Here is a 19,099-nt window from a genome sequence, read left to right on the forward strand (position 1 = left end):
TGACCAAGTCCAAGGCAGGAAGAATGAAAAAAGGAGCAAAATCCATAACAACTGCCTCTTTTATCAGGAAAGGAAACCCTTTCCCAGAAACCCCCCAGCAGGCTTCTAAGTCCTACTAGACAGAGCTGTCATCAGGCCACACCTAGCTGCCAGGGAAGCTGGAAAATCAACTGTTTTAACTTTTCTAGACTCTTTAGAAGAAGTGAAAAAGGGGATTGGGAATGGGTATTGAGTTAGTAAGTTCACAGTGAGTTTTCAGGTGCAGGGCAGGGGAGGTGAACAACTGAATGGTTGGTTGGTGTCATTCTCTGAGTGGATAATACTGAAAGATCATGAGTTCAGTTTTAGATATATTGAGTTTGAGGTGTGTGGTAAACTGAATAATGGCCTCCAAAGATATTTGTGTCCTAAACACTGAAACCTGTGAATATTACCTTATACGGCAAAAGGGACATTGCAGATGTGATTAAGTTAAATACTTTGAGATGGAAGGGTCCTAGACGCATTCACAGGTGTCCTTATTTGAGGGAAGCAAGGGAGATTTGATTCTAGAAAAGTAATAGATGTGGCAGTAGAAGCAAGAGGTTAGAGTGATGCAAGGAAGGGGCCAAGGAATGCAGGCAACCTCTAAAGGCTGAAAAAGAAAATAGATTCTCCCCTCAGAACCTCCAGAAGGCACCAACCCTTATGATATCTTGACTTAAGCCTAGTGAGACTGATTTTAGACTTCTGATATCCAGAACCGTAAGAGAATAAGTTTGTGTTGCTTTAAGTTTGTGATAATTTGTTACAGCAGCCTAGGAAGCTAATGCAAGGTGCCTTTAAAACATCTAAGAGGGCTTCCCTGGTGGCGCAGTGTTTGAGAGTCCGCCTGCTGATGCAGGGGGTGCGGGTTCGTGCCCCGGTTTGGGAAGATCCCACATGCCGCGGAGCGGCTGGGCCCGTGAGCCATGTCCACTGAGCCTGCGCGTCCGAGCCTGTGCTCCGCAACGGGAGAGGCCACAACAGTGAGAGGCCCGCGTACAGCAAAAAAAATAAAAATAAAAAACACAACTAAGAGATGGCAGGTAGGTAGTTGGATATAATGGTCTGGAAGTGAAAGAAAAGGGCTAGGCTTGAGATATAAATTTTTTTTAATTAATTTATTTTTGGCTGCGTTGGGTCTTGGTGTGTGCGGGCTTTCTCTAGTTGTGGCGAGCAGGGGCTACTCTTCGTTGTGGTGTGTGGGCTTCTCATTGCGGTGGCTTCTCTTGTTGCGGAGCACGGGCTCTAAGTGCGTGGGCTTCAGTAGTTGTGGCACTTGGGCTCAGTAGTTGTGGCTTTCAGGCTCTAGAGCATAGACTCAGTAGTTGTGGCTCACGGGCTTAGTTGCTCCGCGGCATGTGGGATCTTCGTGGACCAGGGCTCGAACCTGTGTCCCCTGCATTGGCAGGTGGATTCTCAACCACTGCCCAGAAGGGAAGCCCCTGAGATATAAATTTGAATGTCATATTCATGTGGGTGGCATTTGAAATTGCAGGAGGGCATAAACTCATCTGAGGAGAGTGACACTGTCACCTACCTGATGTTTATCTTTCAGCAAGGTACTTAACTTCTCTGAAACATTTTTTATTGAACATTTATTCTGTCCTGGCATCATATCAAGCAATTTATAAGTGTCCTCATTTAATCCTCACAACCACTTTATGAGGCAGACACCATTTTTAACCTCCTATTTACAAAAAAGGAAAATAGGGTTAGAAAGATTAGTCATTGGGGGGAGGGATATATTGGGAGGTTGGGACTGATATTTACACACTACTATGTATAAAATAGATAACTAATAAGGATCTACTGTATAGCACAGGGAACTCTACTCAATACTCCGTAATGATCTATATGGGAAAAGAATCTAAAAAAGGGTGGATATATGTATATGTATAACTGATTCACTTTGCTGTACAGCAGAAACTAACACAACATTGTAAATAAACAGTACCCCAATGAATATTTTTTAAAAAAGAAAAGAAAGATTAGTCATTTGTGCAAAATCAGACAGTACATGAGGGTGACAAGACTAGCTCCATTCCTTCTGCCTCGGCTCTTACGGCCCAGGTATCAGCAGTATCCACACCATGTAGGACTTTGTTAGACCTAATGCATGAGAATCTGAACTTTAACAAGATCCCCCAAGTGTAGAGACAGAAGAAGCACTAGGCTCTAGCCTGCCTCCACAGTGGGTTCCCCTCAGGCAGGTACTTTCCCAGAGCCCAGCTCAGAGTTCTAGAAGCACAGAATGTTTTCCCATCTGTACCTTTGCCCAGGCCATTCTCTGCCTGGAGCTAATACTCCAGGTGTCTGGATTAGGCGCCTCCAGTATCCTCAAGTACTTTTATCTACTGTTACTCTGGGATTATAATTCTGTCTCCTCCATTAATATGTGAACGTCTCCAGGAAAAAAATAGTTTTCTCTCACCAGGTACCCCAACAATATGCAAAATCAACACCCAGAGCAGACGCCCAGCAACTATTTGAACCAAAGCATAAAGTAGCACGTGAAACTTGTCGCCGTACAAACCGCGCAGACTCAGGGTGGCCCTCCCTGGCGGAGACTGAGGCGGAGCGGAGAAAGAACCCGGAGCGGGAGGTTTAAACGCTCCATTCCCGGCTTTCCGCCGGCTGAGCAGCTGAGCGGCTGAGCGCATGCGCGCAGCTCACGGGTGCCGCCTCAGAGGGCCTTCCCCGCATGCGCGGGAGCGCGGAGGCGGGTCAAGTTGATTGAAAGCGGGTGGCGCCGTAGCAATGGCGGCGCTCGGAGTTGCGACAGGTGGTAGCAGTTGGTTTTCGGCTTTGGCGCTCGGGGTGACTCTCCTCAAATGCCTTCTCATCCCCACATAGTAAGGGATCCGCACGGCCCGGGGCTGGGGGGGGAGGCCCCGCGGTCGGTCAGGGCGGGAGAGAAGCGTGGATGCCCCTGGGTGAGAGGAGGAAAGGGAACTTGAAGTCATGTGGTCGCTGCTACCCCTTTGCTATGCTTCCCACTCCGCCCTTTGAGTGTTATTTCACCTGTGCACTAGATCATAGCCCTGATGGCTGGGGTCAGGGCTGGCACTGTCTGACTTTAATGTTTCTGACCTTAAGGTCCTCTTCCTTAACATGCAGATAAACAACACCCACCTCCAGCATTCATTCAGCCAGTACAGTATTTATCAGCTGCTTCCTGTGCTAGGCACTGTTCTAAGTCCTGGAGAGGCATTTGAGAAAGACATTTCTGGGGAAGTTGGGGGGGCCAGATAGACAAACAGGAAAGTTTCAGATTGCGATGAGGTCTGTAAAAGAGGTAGAGAGTGGCTACCGGGCAAGGCTTTACTCTCCTCTTTTAGGAGGTGATGTTTGAGTTGAAAGCTGAAGGATGAAAAAGAATAAGCAATGTGAAAAGTAGTTCAAGCATAGGAAAGAGTAAGTGTAAAGACCCTGTGGTAGGAAAGAACTGAGAGCATTCCAGGAACAGAAAGTGAGCCTTGTGGCTGAAGAGCAGTAAGGGAGGAGGAGAGTGACACAGGATGAGGTAGGCAGTAGTCAGGTCACACAGGGTTAGACTACTGTGTGACAAATGGATGCAGACCCAAGACTGAAAGCATGGGATCCCATTAGGAAACTACCACTCAGTGGTAATGTGTATACAATGGGTACTCTGTATTTATTAATATTATTAATATTGGCTTCCACATCTGTTCATCCTTCCTATTTCCTCTCCCTTGACTTTTCCCCTCATTCCTTTGCTCCCTTCCCAGTTTAATGTTTGGTTTATTGGTATCCTTTGGTTCAAGTTCTTGGTGACCTCTCGTTGGGTATGGAAGAGCTGTATGTATAGAATGTAAATCCATACTGATGTGTATATAAGCAGTGAAGTGTATATGTAGGTTCAGCAAAATGACTTACAGGAACTTGGGAAAAGAAGGCGTTGGTCAGTTGAACTTTCTGCAGAACTGAAAACAAATAAACATCTTTCTCTTTTAAAAGCAAATTGGAAAAATCCTTCTAAAATGTGGGAAATTCCTTTCAAATCAGAATAAAAGGGAATTTTTTTTTTAAACCGTGGATATAAGGTGATGTTCCTTGCTTTAGTTACTTCAGCCTAGAACTGTGTCTTCAGGGTTGTTATTTTGAATACTGCTGTTGATCCAGGGTTAAGAATGTATGTAGTTGTAGTTAATGCTCTGCTTCTCAAACAGGAAACCCCTGGGATGTGAGAGGGAAGCTACAGGATAAATGCAAAAGTATTCACCAAAATGTTTACTAACTGCTTTATTATGAACCAGGTACTGTGGCAAGGTACAAGAGGGGAAGACAAAATGGACATGATCCCTAACCCTATAAAGGGTATAGTTTAGTGAAGGTAACAGTCCCAGAAATAAATCAACACAAATATGTAATTACATAACAATGCTGTCTTAAGTGTTATGAAAGGAAAGAATGGGATCCTATAAGGCAACTAACAAGGGGACTTACTTTAGATTGGGTGTCGGGAAAGGTCTCTGACATATAATTGTAGGCCTGAAGATAGACCCAGTACATGTCTTTTCTTGAACATATGTATGTGTTTCTATTGAGTATGTTGGGGTGGAAGACATTTTTCTCTACCTTTCTAGCCAGGTTCTGGCTGGTCTAAGAATTCAGTTGACATGAGACAGATGAACAGGAGAAAATCATCAAACAAATTTTAATAACATGTACATGGGAGAGACTCAGGAAAATGGAGTAACTCACCAAAATGGCTGAAGCCCCTCACCTTAAATACCATCTTCAGCTAAAGACAAAAGAGGATGTTGGGGGTAGTAGTTTGGGACTTCAAAGGGGAGAAAGGCAATTCACATATAAATGTTTGCTGGGCCATGAAGAGACAAGAGTGGACTCTGATCTCTAGGTTCTGGTGAGTTTCCCTCATCACACGTAGCCCATATTCTTTGCAGATATCAGGGGTGATAGCTCTATTCTGGGAACAAGCCCTTTATATAAATTCTTTAGGCAGCTAAGAGGGAGGTAAAAAGAAAGACTTCCTGAGTCTCCTGTTTCTTAAAAATAATCAGCTTAAATCAATCCTCATGCCAAAAAGACACATTTTGCGTTGCCAGATTTTGCTCCCCTACAAGTGTATACCTAGAAATGTGATTGCTAGGTCCTAAGATCAGCTGTGAATTGTGATTTTGAGAAATCTGTAGGAAATTCAGGTGACGTTGTCAGCAGGAAGTTGGAGATGTCTCTTCTAGAACTCAGGAAAGAGACCAAGGTTGTATACTGTGATTCGGGAGTCATCATTACACAGTTCTTAGTGGAAGCAATAAATGTAAATAAGATTGTGCAGAGCAGAGTAAGCTGCATAAGAAGACCAAGAACTGAACCTGAAAGAACATCAACATTTGCTTGATGAGTATTGGAATGGGAAGCCATGAAAGAGACATAGAAGGGGTTGGCTAAGAAACTCACGAGAGAGTTGTCACAGTGGAAATGTTGTATAAAACATTAGAAAAGGTAAATCAGGTTTTGCTGTGGAACTCATTGTTGACTTTGGTGAGTGGTTAATTCAACAAGAATGTATTGAGCCCATCCACATATCAGGTGCTGTGTAAGATGTGGAGGGGAAGTAAAGCAGAGTAATAAACAGAAAAATAAAGTCCTGCTAAAGAGGAGTGAAGGGCACCAGAATATGCCACCCCAAAATATGCCTCTTTGGTGTAAGGATTTTTCGGGACTTATTATCTTGAGGAACTGCAGACATAGGAGAAGCTCTGAAAACAGTAAAAGTTACTTTCAAGGGAAATTTACATTAGAAAGGAGGCCTGTACCTGGAAAGTAACTATTACCAGAGATCACTTTTTCATCTGAGAGACTTAGCTGCAAGGCAGAGCAACCTTTGTTTGCCAAACATTCTCTTCTCACCTTCCCAAGAGTTGCCTTCCCCCTTCTTTGAAGCCCCAGACCCCTACCCCTCTCCTTAGCTCTCATGATGGTAGATAAGCCTCAATCACCTGGCCACCTTTTGAGTCTCATCTTATATCTTCTGGGGCTCCTGTACATATGTATGTAATTTAAATTGTCTTTTTTTTCCTCCTGTTATTCTGTCTTAGGTCAATTTAATTCTTAGACCAGCCACAGAACCTGGAAGAGTTGAAGGGAAAACAATTTTCCTCCCCTATATATAGGGGACATACTTGGATATATTTATATATAGTGAGAGGGGGACCAGTAAACAGAATTTGGAGACATGAGAAAGGCAGGGCTGGGGCCTTTTCCCACCTTTTCTGTCTGATGAACTCCTGCTCATCCTTGAAGGTCCAGCTTCTGTGTGAGGCCTTTGCCAGATAATGAATCTTATTAGAATTGTTTGTGAACACGAATAAGTCACCTCTGAGCAATAGTCTGAGGGCCTCCCTTAAGAAAATGTATGGGCTTTTGGTCAGCCCTTTAGATCAGGGGTCCCCAACCCCCAGGCCACGGACAATTACCGGACGCTCCCCATCACTCGCATTACTGCCTGAGCTCCGCCTCCTGTCAGCTCAGCAGCAGCATTATACTCTCATGGGAGCACCCTACTGTGAGGTGCACATGTGAGAGATCCAAGTTGTGTGCTCCTTATGAGAATCTAATGCCTGATGATGTGACGTGGAGCTGAGGCGGTGATGCTAGCGCTGGGGAGCGGCTGCAAATACAGATCATCATTAGCAGAGAGGTTTGACTGCACAGAGACCATAATAAATCAATTGCTTGCAGACTCATATCAAAACCCTATCAGTGAGTGGCAAGTGACAATTAAGCTGCATCTTACGGAGTAGACTGGACATAAGCAACACACTTTGGCTGTCACTGTCTCGCATCACCCCCAGATGGGACCATCTAGTTGCAGGAAAAACAAGCTCAGGATTCCCACTGATTCTGCATTATGGTGATTTGAATAATTATCTCATTATATATTACAATGTAATAATAATTGAAGGAAAATGCACAATAAATGTAATGTGCTTGAATCATCCCAACACCATCCCCCCACCCTGCCCACTCTGTGGAAAAATTGTTTTCCACAAAACCGGTCCCTGGTGCCAAAAAGGTTGGGGACCACTGCTTTAGATGACTCAGAGACTCTTTTCACTTAGTACTGGGTTGGCCAAAAAGTTCATTTGGGTTTTTCCATAACATCTTACTGAATAGGTTCCCCACCTTTTCCAGAAGGAGGTCTGGCCTCCAGGTAAGTGAGTGTTTCAGGATTATGTAAAATACCTATTTGTGTCTTTATAGGATAGTGAGCTGTGACTATGTAGGGAGTGTTGGTCCATTTAAAAGCATAATTTTAGAAATGTGAGATTGATAAATGTTATGAAATCTCATTTTATTCATCTGATTGTTTTGAGTAGCCATTCCACAGATTTTGAAGTGCACCGAAACTGGCTTGCTATCACCCACAGTTTGCCAATATCACAGTGGTATTATGAGGTAAGTTTTAATTTTCACCTTTTTGGGGTTTTTTTTTAAGATGATGTGTGAAATCATGTAAGTATTATCGATATTCAAACAGTTTTCCCTGTGATCATAGGTTGAATAAATCTTTATTAAAATTGTAGTCTTTACTCATGTTACCGAACCGAACTTTGGTCCCCTTGCCTGGCACGCACAAAGCAGATCTACTGATCCTGGGTTATTGTGAAGGAAAATACAGTGTTTATTGCAGGGCGCCAGGCAAAGAGAACAGGCAGCTAGTGCTCAACAGACCTTGTTGGCTTAAAAAAATGCACAACGTCAGAGTTGTGAGTTAAGTTTTATTTGGGGCAAAATGAAGACTGCAGCCTGGGAGACAGCATTTCAGATAGTTCTGAGAAACTGCTCCGAGGGGGCGAGGGAGGAGCCAGGATATATAGGAGTTTTGCAACAAAGGGCAGGTAGTCGGGAACATCAAAAGATTACTGTTAATTAAAGAAACCAGAGGGCCTCCCTGGTGGCGCAGTGGTTAAGAGTCCGCCTGCCGATGCAGGGGATACGGGTTCGTGCCCCGGTCTGGGAGGATCCCATATGCCGCGGAGCGGCTGGGCCCGTGAGCCATGGCCGCTGGGCCTGCGCATCCGGAGCCTGTGCTCCGCAACGGGAGAGGCCACAACAGTGAGAGGCCCGCATACCGCAAAAAGAAAAAAAAAAAAAAAAAAAAAGAAACCAGATATGTCAAGTTAAGGAATTTAGCGCTTTTCTGTATATGGGAAGATGCAAGAGTCTGGGCTCACTGAAATCATTCCTTTGATATGCACCTCAGCTATCTGGGGCCAGTATCCTGTATTTTCACATCCTGAGTTTCCTCAGGGCTCACAGTAGGGAGTGGCTGCAGTCTGACGACTGCTAGGTGCAGGTATTCTTTGCTTTCTGAGTTCCCTCAGGGCTCGCCAGCTCACCATCAGGTGGCAGCTGCCATCGCTGATGACTGTGAACTTGCCAGTGGCTTTCAGGCAAGGGTTTTTAAAGGCCACAGTAGGGGTGAGGGTCACAGGGTGCACAATCAGCTCATGGACATTTTTCTAATTGGTTGGTGGTATGGTCATAGGGTGATGTTTTGGGAATCTTTCTTTTTTTTTTTTTGGCTGCTTTGGGTCTTCGTTGCTGTGTGCGGGCTTTCTTGTTGCGGTGGTTTCTCTTGTCACGGAGCACGGGCTATAAGCGCGTGGGCTTCAGTAGTTGTGGCGTGCTGGCTCAGTAGTTGTGGCTCATGGGCTCGAGAGCACAGGCTCAGTAGTTGCCACACAGGCGCACAGAGATGTTCCCGGACCAGGGATCAAACCTGTGTCCCCTGCATTGGCAGACGGATTCTTAACCACTGCGCCACTAGGGAAGTCCTTGTTTTGGGATTCTTAATCATCAACCTTCTGGTTCCAGTCTGGGGTCTATGTGCTTGTGGTCAGCATATAGTCACCATCCTCCACTGAGTGCAGGGGTCTTAGTTTCTGCAGAATAACTCAAAGATATGAGTCCAATTGTTGTCTATATTCATTCAGAAGGAACTAGGAGTCCTGTGACTCTGTTGTTCTAATCGTTAACTACTTGAGTTTGCTCTTTGGAAGGCCAAACAACAAGTGGGGGACAGGAAGGGTCTTATACCTGGGTAGGCCCCACAGGGTCTTACTCAGTTTCAGTCCCCCCTTTTCTTTGACACTCCTCAATTCCTGAGGAGAACATGGTGGGACAAGAAAGGGAATAAAGTTTTGGATAGAGAGGTTAATCATACACTGTGCAAGGGAACTTGGTTTTAGGAGGAGTCAGTTTCATTCAGTTCTGCCCTCTGGAACTATTAGGGAACCCCTTTACTTCAAAATGAGTTTCCCAAATTATACATGGGAAATTATAATATTTGCCACATGCTTTTTGAAAGAACATTGGATTGGGAAAGAGGGAAAATTGGATTCAAGACCTGGCTCTGCATCAGCATAGAAAATACATTTCATCTCTCTGAGCCTTTGTTTCTCATCTGGCATATGAGGATTTAGAATGAATTATTTCTAAGATCCTGTCTCTCCCTAACATTTTATGATTTATGAGGACAGGAATAATCAAATGTGATGTGTAGGTGTCTGGTAATGTACAAACCATTCTATTCTATTATTACAAAAACCATGTCTGTATTTTTATTTCTGGTATGAGTTACTAACTTGCATATGATACTTCATGGAAAACAGACATCAGCTCAAAAATGACTTGATCAAAAACAGCACTCTGCTGTCAGGAAGATTTTTTTAAAGACAAGCTGTAAAGTTTTCTGTGAGTTTGTTGTTGCTTTTTGGGTTTTTTGGTCAGGTCAGAATAGTCCTTTGCACTGAAAAAGCTTGAGAAAAATTGACCAAGTTCCTTCTCACATAATAACACTACAAGTATTCCATAAGAATGCTAAGGAACTTTAAGTAGTTTCTTTAGTGTGAAGTATTTCCATTTGCCTGTATGCATACCAGCAAGGAAACTTTTTGTGTGGCCTAGTTGTCCAGCGGTTGGGCTGTGATTTCAGACTGCCTAGGTTTGACTTTCAGCTCTGCCACTTAATACCTATGCTGGGCAACTGTGGGCAAACTACTTGACCTCTCAAAGCCTCCGTATCCCCAACTATTAAATGATAATAAATAATTATTAGGATGAAATGAATATAATGTATGCGGTGTGTTAGCATAGTACTTAGAACAAATGTGCTCATTAAATATTATTAAAGGTTATTAATACTTAGCATTATTAATATAATGACCTTCAGCCTGTAAATGAAAAGGCAGTCTCCTGTCTCACCATTTCCTCCCTGCTCTATGACTATCCCTTCTTAGTCTCCTTTGCTCACTCTTCTTCATCTACACACTCTTTCAAAAGCTGGTTCCCGGGCCTCCCTGGTGGCGCAAGTGGTTGAGAGTCCGCCTGCCGATGCAGGGGATACGGGTTCGTGCCCCGGTCTGGGAGGATCCCATATGCCGCGGAGCGGCTGGGCCCGTGAGCCATGGCCGCTGAGCCTGCGCGTCCGGAGCCTGCGCGTCCGGAGCCTGTGCTCCGCAACGGGGGAGGCCACAACAGTGAGAGGCCCGCATACCGCAAAAAAAAAAAAAAAAGCTGGTTCCCTCTGCCTCTCTTTGTGGTCCCTTTTTCTTTCTTTTTTTTTTTTTAACATCTTTATTGGAGTATAATTGCTTTACGTTGTTGTGTTAGTTGCTGCCCTTTTTCTTTTAATTCTATACTTCTTTCTGGCTGTCCTCTCATTTAGTCCTATAACTTTCACTATTACCTGTTATCTTAGTACTCCTAAAACTGTATTTAGGCCAGAGCTGGCTCCTGTTATTGGCTTGTTTTAGATAGAAGAGGTTTATGTAAAAGAGATTCTAGTAATGGTAAAATTCTTTGTTCTTCCTGCCCCTCCTCAGCAATAACAGCAAAAGAAATCAACAAGAAACAAAACTCAAGTGCGAGGTTCACAGTAGGATATAAGGCTGGAGAGGCACATGCCTCAGGTCTGGAAGGTCTTTCTGCCATACTAAGGAGAGTGGACATGTGAGCAGTGGATTGCTTTGTAGAGCCCTTCTTAGCTTTGACTTCTAGCCTACCTTTCTGTTCTGGCCTCAAATTAAATTGATTGGTCGATTGGTTGGGAAAGACATTAAAAAGACCCATAATAAATATTTGTGGAATGAACACAATGGTTTTGAATCTTTGTGGACCTAAAACAAGTAGACTGCCAGTTATTTCTCCAGCAAAAATGGGATTATTCAGGTTCAGCAGAAAATAGCAATTCAGGGTCTGCAACCATAGTGAGTCATGTGCTAGTCCCCATGTAGTGCATAGCGAGGGAAGGAGAATTCTTTCAAAGAGGGAAAAAGGAAGTTGGGAGGGCTAGAGTAAACAGAGTCCATGGCTTTTCATTGGCTGAGCTGTGACAGTCTGAGCTCTTTGCAGGAAAGAAGAGACTTTCTTCTTGCTGTTGGGCTCTGCTGTCCTCCTAGGGCCTGAGACCTCCCCCTTCTGCCCTCCTGATTCTATCTTAATTGAGGTTTCTGTTTATTAATTTTTACATCTTCATATGTAAAAATGAGGTTGGATGTTTTTGGACTTGAAGAAAGAGCTCTGTTGTGGTAGCTTCCCGAGCTAATGGATTTGGAGTCGGAGACCCAGATTTGAGCCCCAGCTCTACCACATATAAGTGACAGAACTCTTCACTTGGGAGGAAATGTTAGCTAATCGCTTTCCTGGCTGCCCAAAAGCTGTTTAGGTAAGATGATGGCCCCAGCTGGAAATCCCTGAGGTCAGGAGGGCCTTCTGGGCTAGGTTTGGGAAGTCTTTGTGGGGAGAAGGACCAACATAACAGAGGGTGCCTGAGTGGTGTGGGGTCGGGGATGGCAAGGGAAGGACAGGGACATTTTGTTTTGGATAAATGACCATCTCAGGCAGCACCTGTTCCTTCTCCCAGCACTTCATGCTTTCTGTTCCCTATTTTATTTAAAGTAATAAATATGTCAATAAAATAAAGTAGGAAAATCTTTTAGACTTCCAATAAAATAAATGGCTCTTTAAGGGTAGAATGAGCTCTGACATAGAGGCTGTGGCTGGAAACCACAGATGTTAATAAAGTCTAGAGTCATGTTGAATTTCTTGAAATTATATGGACCAGTAATTTCTAAACTTTTAAAAAAAATATATTCCCTAGCCAGAAATCATTTTTGAGCATTCACTACCCAAGACGTCTTTATAAATTATAAAGGCAAAGCCCTATTAATATACTTTTAAAAATAGAAATTAAGAAGGATAAGAGTGAAAAATAGAATTTCTCATTTTTCTTTCCATAGTTCAGTGGCTCATCACCCCACATTGGAGATTTGGGATTAGAGAAGGAACTTTTCATAAAGGAAAATTTAATGGGTGGGTTCATAGCCTGAGTGCCCTAGACAGAGAGCCTCTGGGTTGGCCTTTGCATTTTATACCTGCAGGGGGAGTAAATAGGCTACTCTTATTGAGACCTAAAGTTTTCATTCATCCTTATCATGAACAAAGAGCTAATAAGTAGTTTGAGTCTCTCTTGCCTCATTTTATACTATAGAGAGAACCTAAATAGTAGTCCCTGTGGGCACTCAGTTAGTACCTAGTGAACCCTTAGTGCACTTCCAGAAGGAGAGGAGTTTTCCATTGAAAAGAGCAACAAATGCAGAGTAGGGAGATTATTACTGTCTCAGCTCTTCTAGGTGCAAGGTCAGATTTAGTTTTAGGGACATGCTATGAGGATAGTAATAATGTTTTAAATGATAACAATAATTTTTACTGATACCTAGTTTATATCTGGTTCAATACTCTGTGTGTGTATATATATATATATAGTTTTTTTACTAGTTATTTATTTATTTTTGGCTGCACTCGGTCTTCATTGCTTCGCACTGGCTTTCTCCAGTTGTGGGAATAGGGGGCTACTCTTCACTGTGGTGCGCGGGCTTCTCATCGCAGTGGCCTCTCCTGCTGCGGAGCACGGGCTCTAGGCGCACGGGCTTGAGTAGTTGTGGCACTCAGCCTCGGTATTCGTGGCTCACAGGCTCCAGAGCGCAGGCTCAGCAGCCGTGGCGCACGGGCTTAGTTGCTCAGCGGCATGTGCGATCCTCTCGGACCAGGGCCCAAACCCGTGTCCCCTGCATTGGCAGGCGGCTTCCCAACCACTGCGCCACCAGGGAAGCCCTATATGTAAAATTTAATAACCCATGAAGTAGGTACTGTCATCCTTGTATGAATGCAGAAACTGAAACAAAACAACAAAATATAGCATCATAAAGTTTATATATACTTTATATTTTTATATAAAGTTTATGTTTTTCATATGATCTATATTTTCATTTAATCATTAGTGACCATTCATTCATTTAACTAATGATTATATAATATATCAGGAACTTACTAAATGCTCAGGATACAGAAATGACAGGGTGGTTTCTGCTCTCAAGGATCTCATGACCTAGTGGAACAAAAGATAAGTAGCATCAGTGTAGCATTTTTTCGTTTATAAACGTATTTCATATGTATTAACTTATTTAGTCCTCACAATATCTCATTTTACAGATAGGGAAATTGAATCTCTGGGACAGAACTTGAACTCAAGCTAGTAAATCATTCGTTATGCCTTAGCTCCCTTTTTATATTTAGATGAGTAGAACCATGTCATAACCAAGTTTATTATTAAAAGTTTTCAAAAAAAAAAAAAAAAAAAAGTTTTCAAATTAACTTCTTGTGAAGTATAGTTGACTCTAAGGAAATTGAAGACTGTGTTAAATAACTTAGGTTATTGGTGTTCTGCTCAGTCTTAACAGAAAATTTTCTATTTATGGCATATTTTAAGTATAATTTCATCATGTGTTTTTTTTAAAGATGAGAGAATGAAAATTTCCAACCTTTGCACCTTCTTTATTTATTCAGTTACTTAGGATATGTTCTATCTTCAATTTTTACCACAGGCAACTTCAGAGTGGACCTTGGATTACCCCCCCTTTTTTGCATGGTTTGAGTATGCGCTGTCACATGTTGCCAAATATTTTGATCAAGAGATGCTGAATGTCCGTAATCTGAATTACTGCAGCTCAAGGACCTTACTCTTCCAGAGATTTTCCGTCATCTTTACAGATACACTCTTTGTGTATGCTGTCCATGAGTAAGTCTGAGAATGTCATTTCCTGTGGAAGGTGTTGAGGAAATATTATAGTATTAAATAGTATTAACTTGTTCCTCATTTGGGGCAAACAAAGTTCATATAATAGCAAATGCTAGAACAGTCCAAAATGGTTGTGTTTCAAACTTCACAATGAGTAATTACAGCGAGCAGTCTAGCTGAATCTTGTGGAAGAAAATGGGGGCTAAGGTGGGGTTACAAGTTAGAGGTAGAACAAGACATGGTGAATGTTGTGAAAAGTAGTCCCAAGTAGAGTTCCAGGACCGTTTCTCCTGCCCAAAGTGGCTCTACATGCTTCTCTTTCCTTCCTTGTAGCAGACTACCAGAGGCTGCCATGACCTACCCTATTCTTTGGGATATGCATACCTACATACAGCACAGCACACTCATGCATACATATGCATAATGCTAACCACCAATGGAGTTTCCATTGTAGTAAACTCAAGAAATCTTACTAAGTGCTTTCAGCTGTAGTCTCTGGATTCTTTGCTTCATGAAGACTCATCACTAATTTTAAGTTATGTTTATATTTTATATTTTTATGTTTTGCATATTTTACTTATAAGTTACTTTTAAGTAGGTGAATACACGTACGTAGAATATTGTGCACAGTGACTTCCAAGTAGTGATTTCCCAGTTAATATTGGTTTCTATTCTGTCCTAATACTTAAGCCTGCTGGTGTGATTGTGACAGAGCAGTAACTGGTGTCCATTCAATGACCTTTGTCATAAATAGATCATTTCTGTTTGTGAGGCCTTCTAGACTGAACTCTTGCCCCATTCAGTAAAGAGTCCCTTGGGGATGTTTTAACCCCTGCTCATTTTCATGGAATAACTGCTATTTGGCACCCTGACCTTCATTCTCTTTATGACCTGGCAAGAGTTGAAAGGGAAGGTGATATGTAAATGTACTCCTTTTAACTCAAAATGTTTAAATTCACACTCTCAGGGAAAGTGTATACAGGCAGAGAGAGGGAGTAGAATTCATTTCCATCTACAATGTAGAGGGAACAGTTAAGTAAGATAAAAATCTGGAGCAAGGCACTTTGTATAGATTAGTAACTTACTTAATTTTCTCAATTACCCTGTAAGGTTACTATCTCTATTTATGAGGAAACTGAGGCTCCATGGAGGAAAAGCAGGACACCTTTTGCTAACCCCTATTTAGTTGCATCTTTATTATGTCTTCTTTTGGTTTTAGATTTCTTTGGTTTAGAATTTGCTGATACTCAAATGAAACACATTTCTTTTTAATCTTTTTATAGAATAATACATCCTTTTCATTGTCAAAATTTTGGAAAACAGAAAGCAATTATACATACACACAAAGTAAAAATGACCCATAATCCTGCACTTACAGCTGTCACTATCAACATTTTGGTGCATATTATTTCAGCCTCTTTCCTGTATCTGAATTTAATTTTTATAAAATAAAATGGCATCATACTGTTTTGTCACCTGGTATTGTCACTTAATTACTATATCTCTACCTTTAAATAACATACATTTTTTCATAGGAGTTTTTAAAATTATTTGGGCAATCAAGAGCTGCAGGTTTGTGGCTCTATTCTTTTTTTTTTTTTTTCAATTCCCTCCACCACCCTCTCCCAAACTATCACAGGTCTATTCTTTTTTTCTTTTTCTAATATGTTTTTTTTTAATTTTATTTATTTTTGGCTGCGTTGGGTCTTCGTTGCTGCACACAGGCTTTCTCTAGTTGCTGCGGGAGAGGGCTACTCTTCGTTGTGGTGCGCGGGCTTCTCATTGCAGTGACTCCTCTTGTCGCGGTGCATGGGCTTTAGGCGTGCAGGCTTCAGTAGTTGCAGCACGTGGGCTCTGTAGTTGTGGCACGTGGGCCCTAGAGCGCGTGGGCTTCAGTAGTTGCAGCACATGGTCTCAGTAGTTGCAGGGCTCAGGCTCTAGGGTGCACGGGCTTCAGTAGTTGTGGCGCATGGGCTCAGTGGTTGTGGTACACGGGCTTAGTTGCTCCACGGCATGTGGGATCTTCCCGGACCAGGGATCAAACCTGTGTCCCCGGCATTGGCAGGCAGATTCTTAACCACTGCACCACCAGGGAAGTCCTCACAGGTCTATTCATAACTTGGCTGGTATCGTAATATATAATTTGGAATGCTATATCATTCTGGTCTGCATTTTTTAGTTTTAAGGACTAAAATAGTGTGTGCCGTCTCAATTTTCAAAATCCTTACATTTGGGTTTTTGGTGGATGGTTTTATTGTTTGTTTGTTTGCTTTATTAAATGAAGACTTTGTTTTCAAAAAAAAAAATGAAGACTTTTGTTTCAAATCAGCATAGCTGAGAAAGAGACATGGAACTGGCCCTGAGGCCTTTCTTTCCGCTACCACCTTTTTAAACAGTCAAGAATGGCATGGACACAATCCCTGTGTCTAATCTAATAAACTGACAGGGAAGCAACTAAAATTTTTCCAACCCACTGGAATTTCTTGGGAGAGGTGACACCTAAGGGCACCTTAACTGGAAAATTGTCAGCATCACCAGAACTGGACTCCATCACCTTTCTTTTTCCTCCCTATTAATAACTGGCAACATTAGAGCTGTGATTTGGGTGCAGTCATATTGAAGGACTACAAGAAATTCTCTTGGAGTCCCTTTCCTCCTTTTTTAAAAAAAACCTCCCATGGTCCTTGAGAAGTAAATTTAACACTCTGAATGAAAGCATCTAGCATGCACTGAGTACTCCATAAATACTAGCTTCATTTCCTTCATCCTTTCTCTCCTTCATTCTTCCATCTCTTTCTTCCTTTTTTTTTTCTTCATATTTGGGTTGATATAAACCTGGGTTTTCTGACTGCTATTCAGCCTCAGTGTCACTTTTTAATCATCATTTTCAAAATAAAATAGTTCCACATTAAAAAAAAAAAGAATGGCATGGACGCTTTATCAGGAATGGCTAATCAAATGCATCAGAGTGTATCAGAGTGTACTCTGAAGAAGTATTATGGTGTTCTAATGAAGATTAAATTTGTTTCTGATTCTTTCCTCGTGTTCCAATATAGGTGCTGTAAATGCATTGATGGGAAAAAAGCAGGCAAAGAACTTACAGAGAAGCCAAAGTTTATTCTATCAGTATTACTGCTGTGGAACTTCGGGTTGTTAATTGTAGACCGTATCCTTGACGTTTTATGTACTGTTCCCTTACTTATTTGATATATACTAAGTATAAGATTAATTCTTTCTGTAATGGTGATTCTGAAATGTGAGCTGCTTTTGAAAGTGGATGTGGGGTGGGTTAGTCAGTTCCCCAAACTGTGGTCTCTGCCCAACTTTATCAGACTCTGGTTGTTAGAGCACTTTGTCCCTGAAAAGTTAGTGGTGATGTGCAAGAACCAGTTAAACTGCCAGTAAAGCAATATACTGGGACTTGTTAACTGTCTTTAGATTAATCTAATACTCATATCTTAAATAGTTTATAACACATTATTCTAAATACCTTTTATAGGAAACGGCGTATCACAGTGTCCATATGGAAACAGACAGGCCTTCATGCTTTTCTGCCATCTTGGCTTATGACATATCAATAGGCAAAGCTCTTAAATCCAAAGGGTCTGAATGGGGGACTTCCCTGGCAGTCCAGTGGTTAAGACTTCGCCTTCCAATGCAGGGGGTGCGGGTTTGATCTCTGATGGGGAGCTGAGATCCCACATGCCTTGTGGCCATAAAACCAAAACATAAAACAGAAGCAATATTGTAACAAATTCAACAAAGACTTTAAAAATGATCCACATCAAAAAAATCTTAAAAGAAAAAGTGGGGGGGGGGGGGGGTTTCCTGAATGTAACTAAAATCCGAATGATAGAAGCCGAATTTCTACAGTTTTCATAGAGGTAGCCAGGTGTGGAAGAAAACACCGAGACTTCGGTTTAAGTCTGACCTGGTCTTGAATCTCAGTTATGAAATTCAAGTAGTGTTAGGCCATGAGTGGGTTAATGCTCTGAGCTCTAACTACCTCACAGGTTCACTGTATGTGTACTATAAATAATGGAATGCTACATGCAGTAGCCTTCAGTAGCTGTTAGGTCCCTTCCTTTCTTATCCCTGATTCTAAAACGCAAAACAAAACAAAAAACTTCTTTAGTTGCTGGCTCTTTAAGGTACAGAAAATATGGGGAAGTTTCCTGGTTTTCTTCTTAAACATAAATTTTAATTTAAAAGTTTGTCCAGGATTTGGCTGTTTATAGAAAACACTTTTATGAAAAGTCCAAACTGGTAGTAATATTTTTGTCTTTAATTTACCTATAAAGGAAGCATTTGCAATTTTTATACTTAGTCTGCTGGCACAGTTCATTGTGAAATTGGCATCCTCTGTTTTCTTTCCTTGACCTAAGTCCAGATATTCATTTCCAGTACAATGGTTTTTTATCTGGATTAATGCTACTCTCTATTGCACGATTATTTCAGGTAAACACAAAATAGGCTAATTATATTAGTTTGGTTTTTAGCTTGTAAAGGTGATAGGTAAGTTTATTTGACCAACTGTTTTGAGTTGCCAAGTGCTATAGACACTTTTATTGAGTGTTTCTCACAAATTCCATCTTCTCTTTTAATAATACTTTTCTCCATTTTACAGATGAGAAAATTATACTCTAAAAACTTGTTAGAGTGTGGCAGGCCTAAAATAAACTTGAGTTTCTATATTTGGTTGGGATCATTTATCCAGGAATGAAATCTTCAGCAGTTTATACTATGTAGTAACTGTGATGGTGGGGCTTTAACCATCAGCAGCATGTAGCATAGTGTAATGGAAGGTATGGAATTTGGAACCAGAAGACCTGAGTTGAAATCCTGAATAACCCTAATAAGCTGTGTGACTCAGACAGGGGTTATTCAAAAGCATTGGCTGCTTCAGATTGGGTATGTTATATATAATATATTATTGAGTAAACCTTG

The 19,099-nt window shown here is 41.8% G+C and overlaps 1 protein-coding gene across 1 annotated transcript in view; it reads left to right on the top strand.

The window, feature by feature from the left end:
• The first annotated feature begins 2,759 nt into the window (after nt 1-2,759).
• The window catches only part of ALG8 (ALG8 alpha-1,3-glucosyltransferase), a 28,348-nt gene continuing 12,008 nt past the window's right edge, over nt 2,760-19,099 (top strand). The window contains exons 1-5 of the mRNA XM_060104961.1: nt 2,760-2,876; nt 7,389-7,467; nt 13,959-14,152; nt 17,209-17,318; nt 18,543-18,610. Of these exons, the coding sequence (XP_059960944.1) occupies nt 2,782-2,876; nt 7,389-7,467; nt 13,959-14,152; nt 17,209-17,318; nt 18,543-18,610 (546 nt within the window). The 5' untranslated portion in view covers nt 2,760-2,781. The remainder of the gene's footprint in view (nt 2,877-7,388; nt 7,468-13,958; nt 14,153-17,208; nt 17,319-18,542; nt 18,611-19,099) is intronic.

The sequence above is a fragment of the Mesoplodon densirostris genome, chromosome 7 (assembly GCF_025265405.1).
Source record: "Mesoplodon densirostris isolate mMesDen1 chromosome 7, mMesDen1 primary haplotype, whole genome shotgun sequence".
Classification (NCBI taxonomy): domain Eukaryota; kingdom Metazoa; phylum Chordata; class Mammalia; order Artiodactyla; family Ziphiidae; genus Mesoplodon; species Mesoplodon densirostris.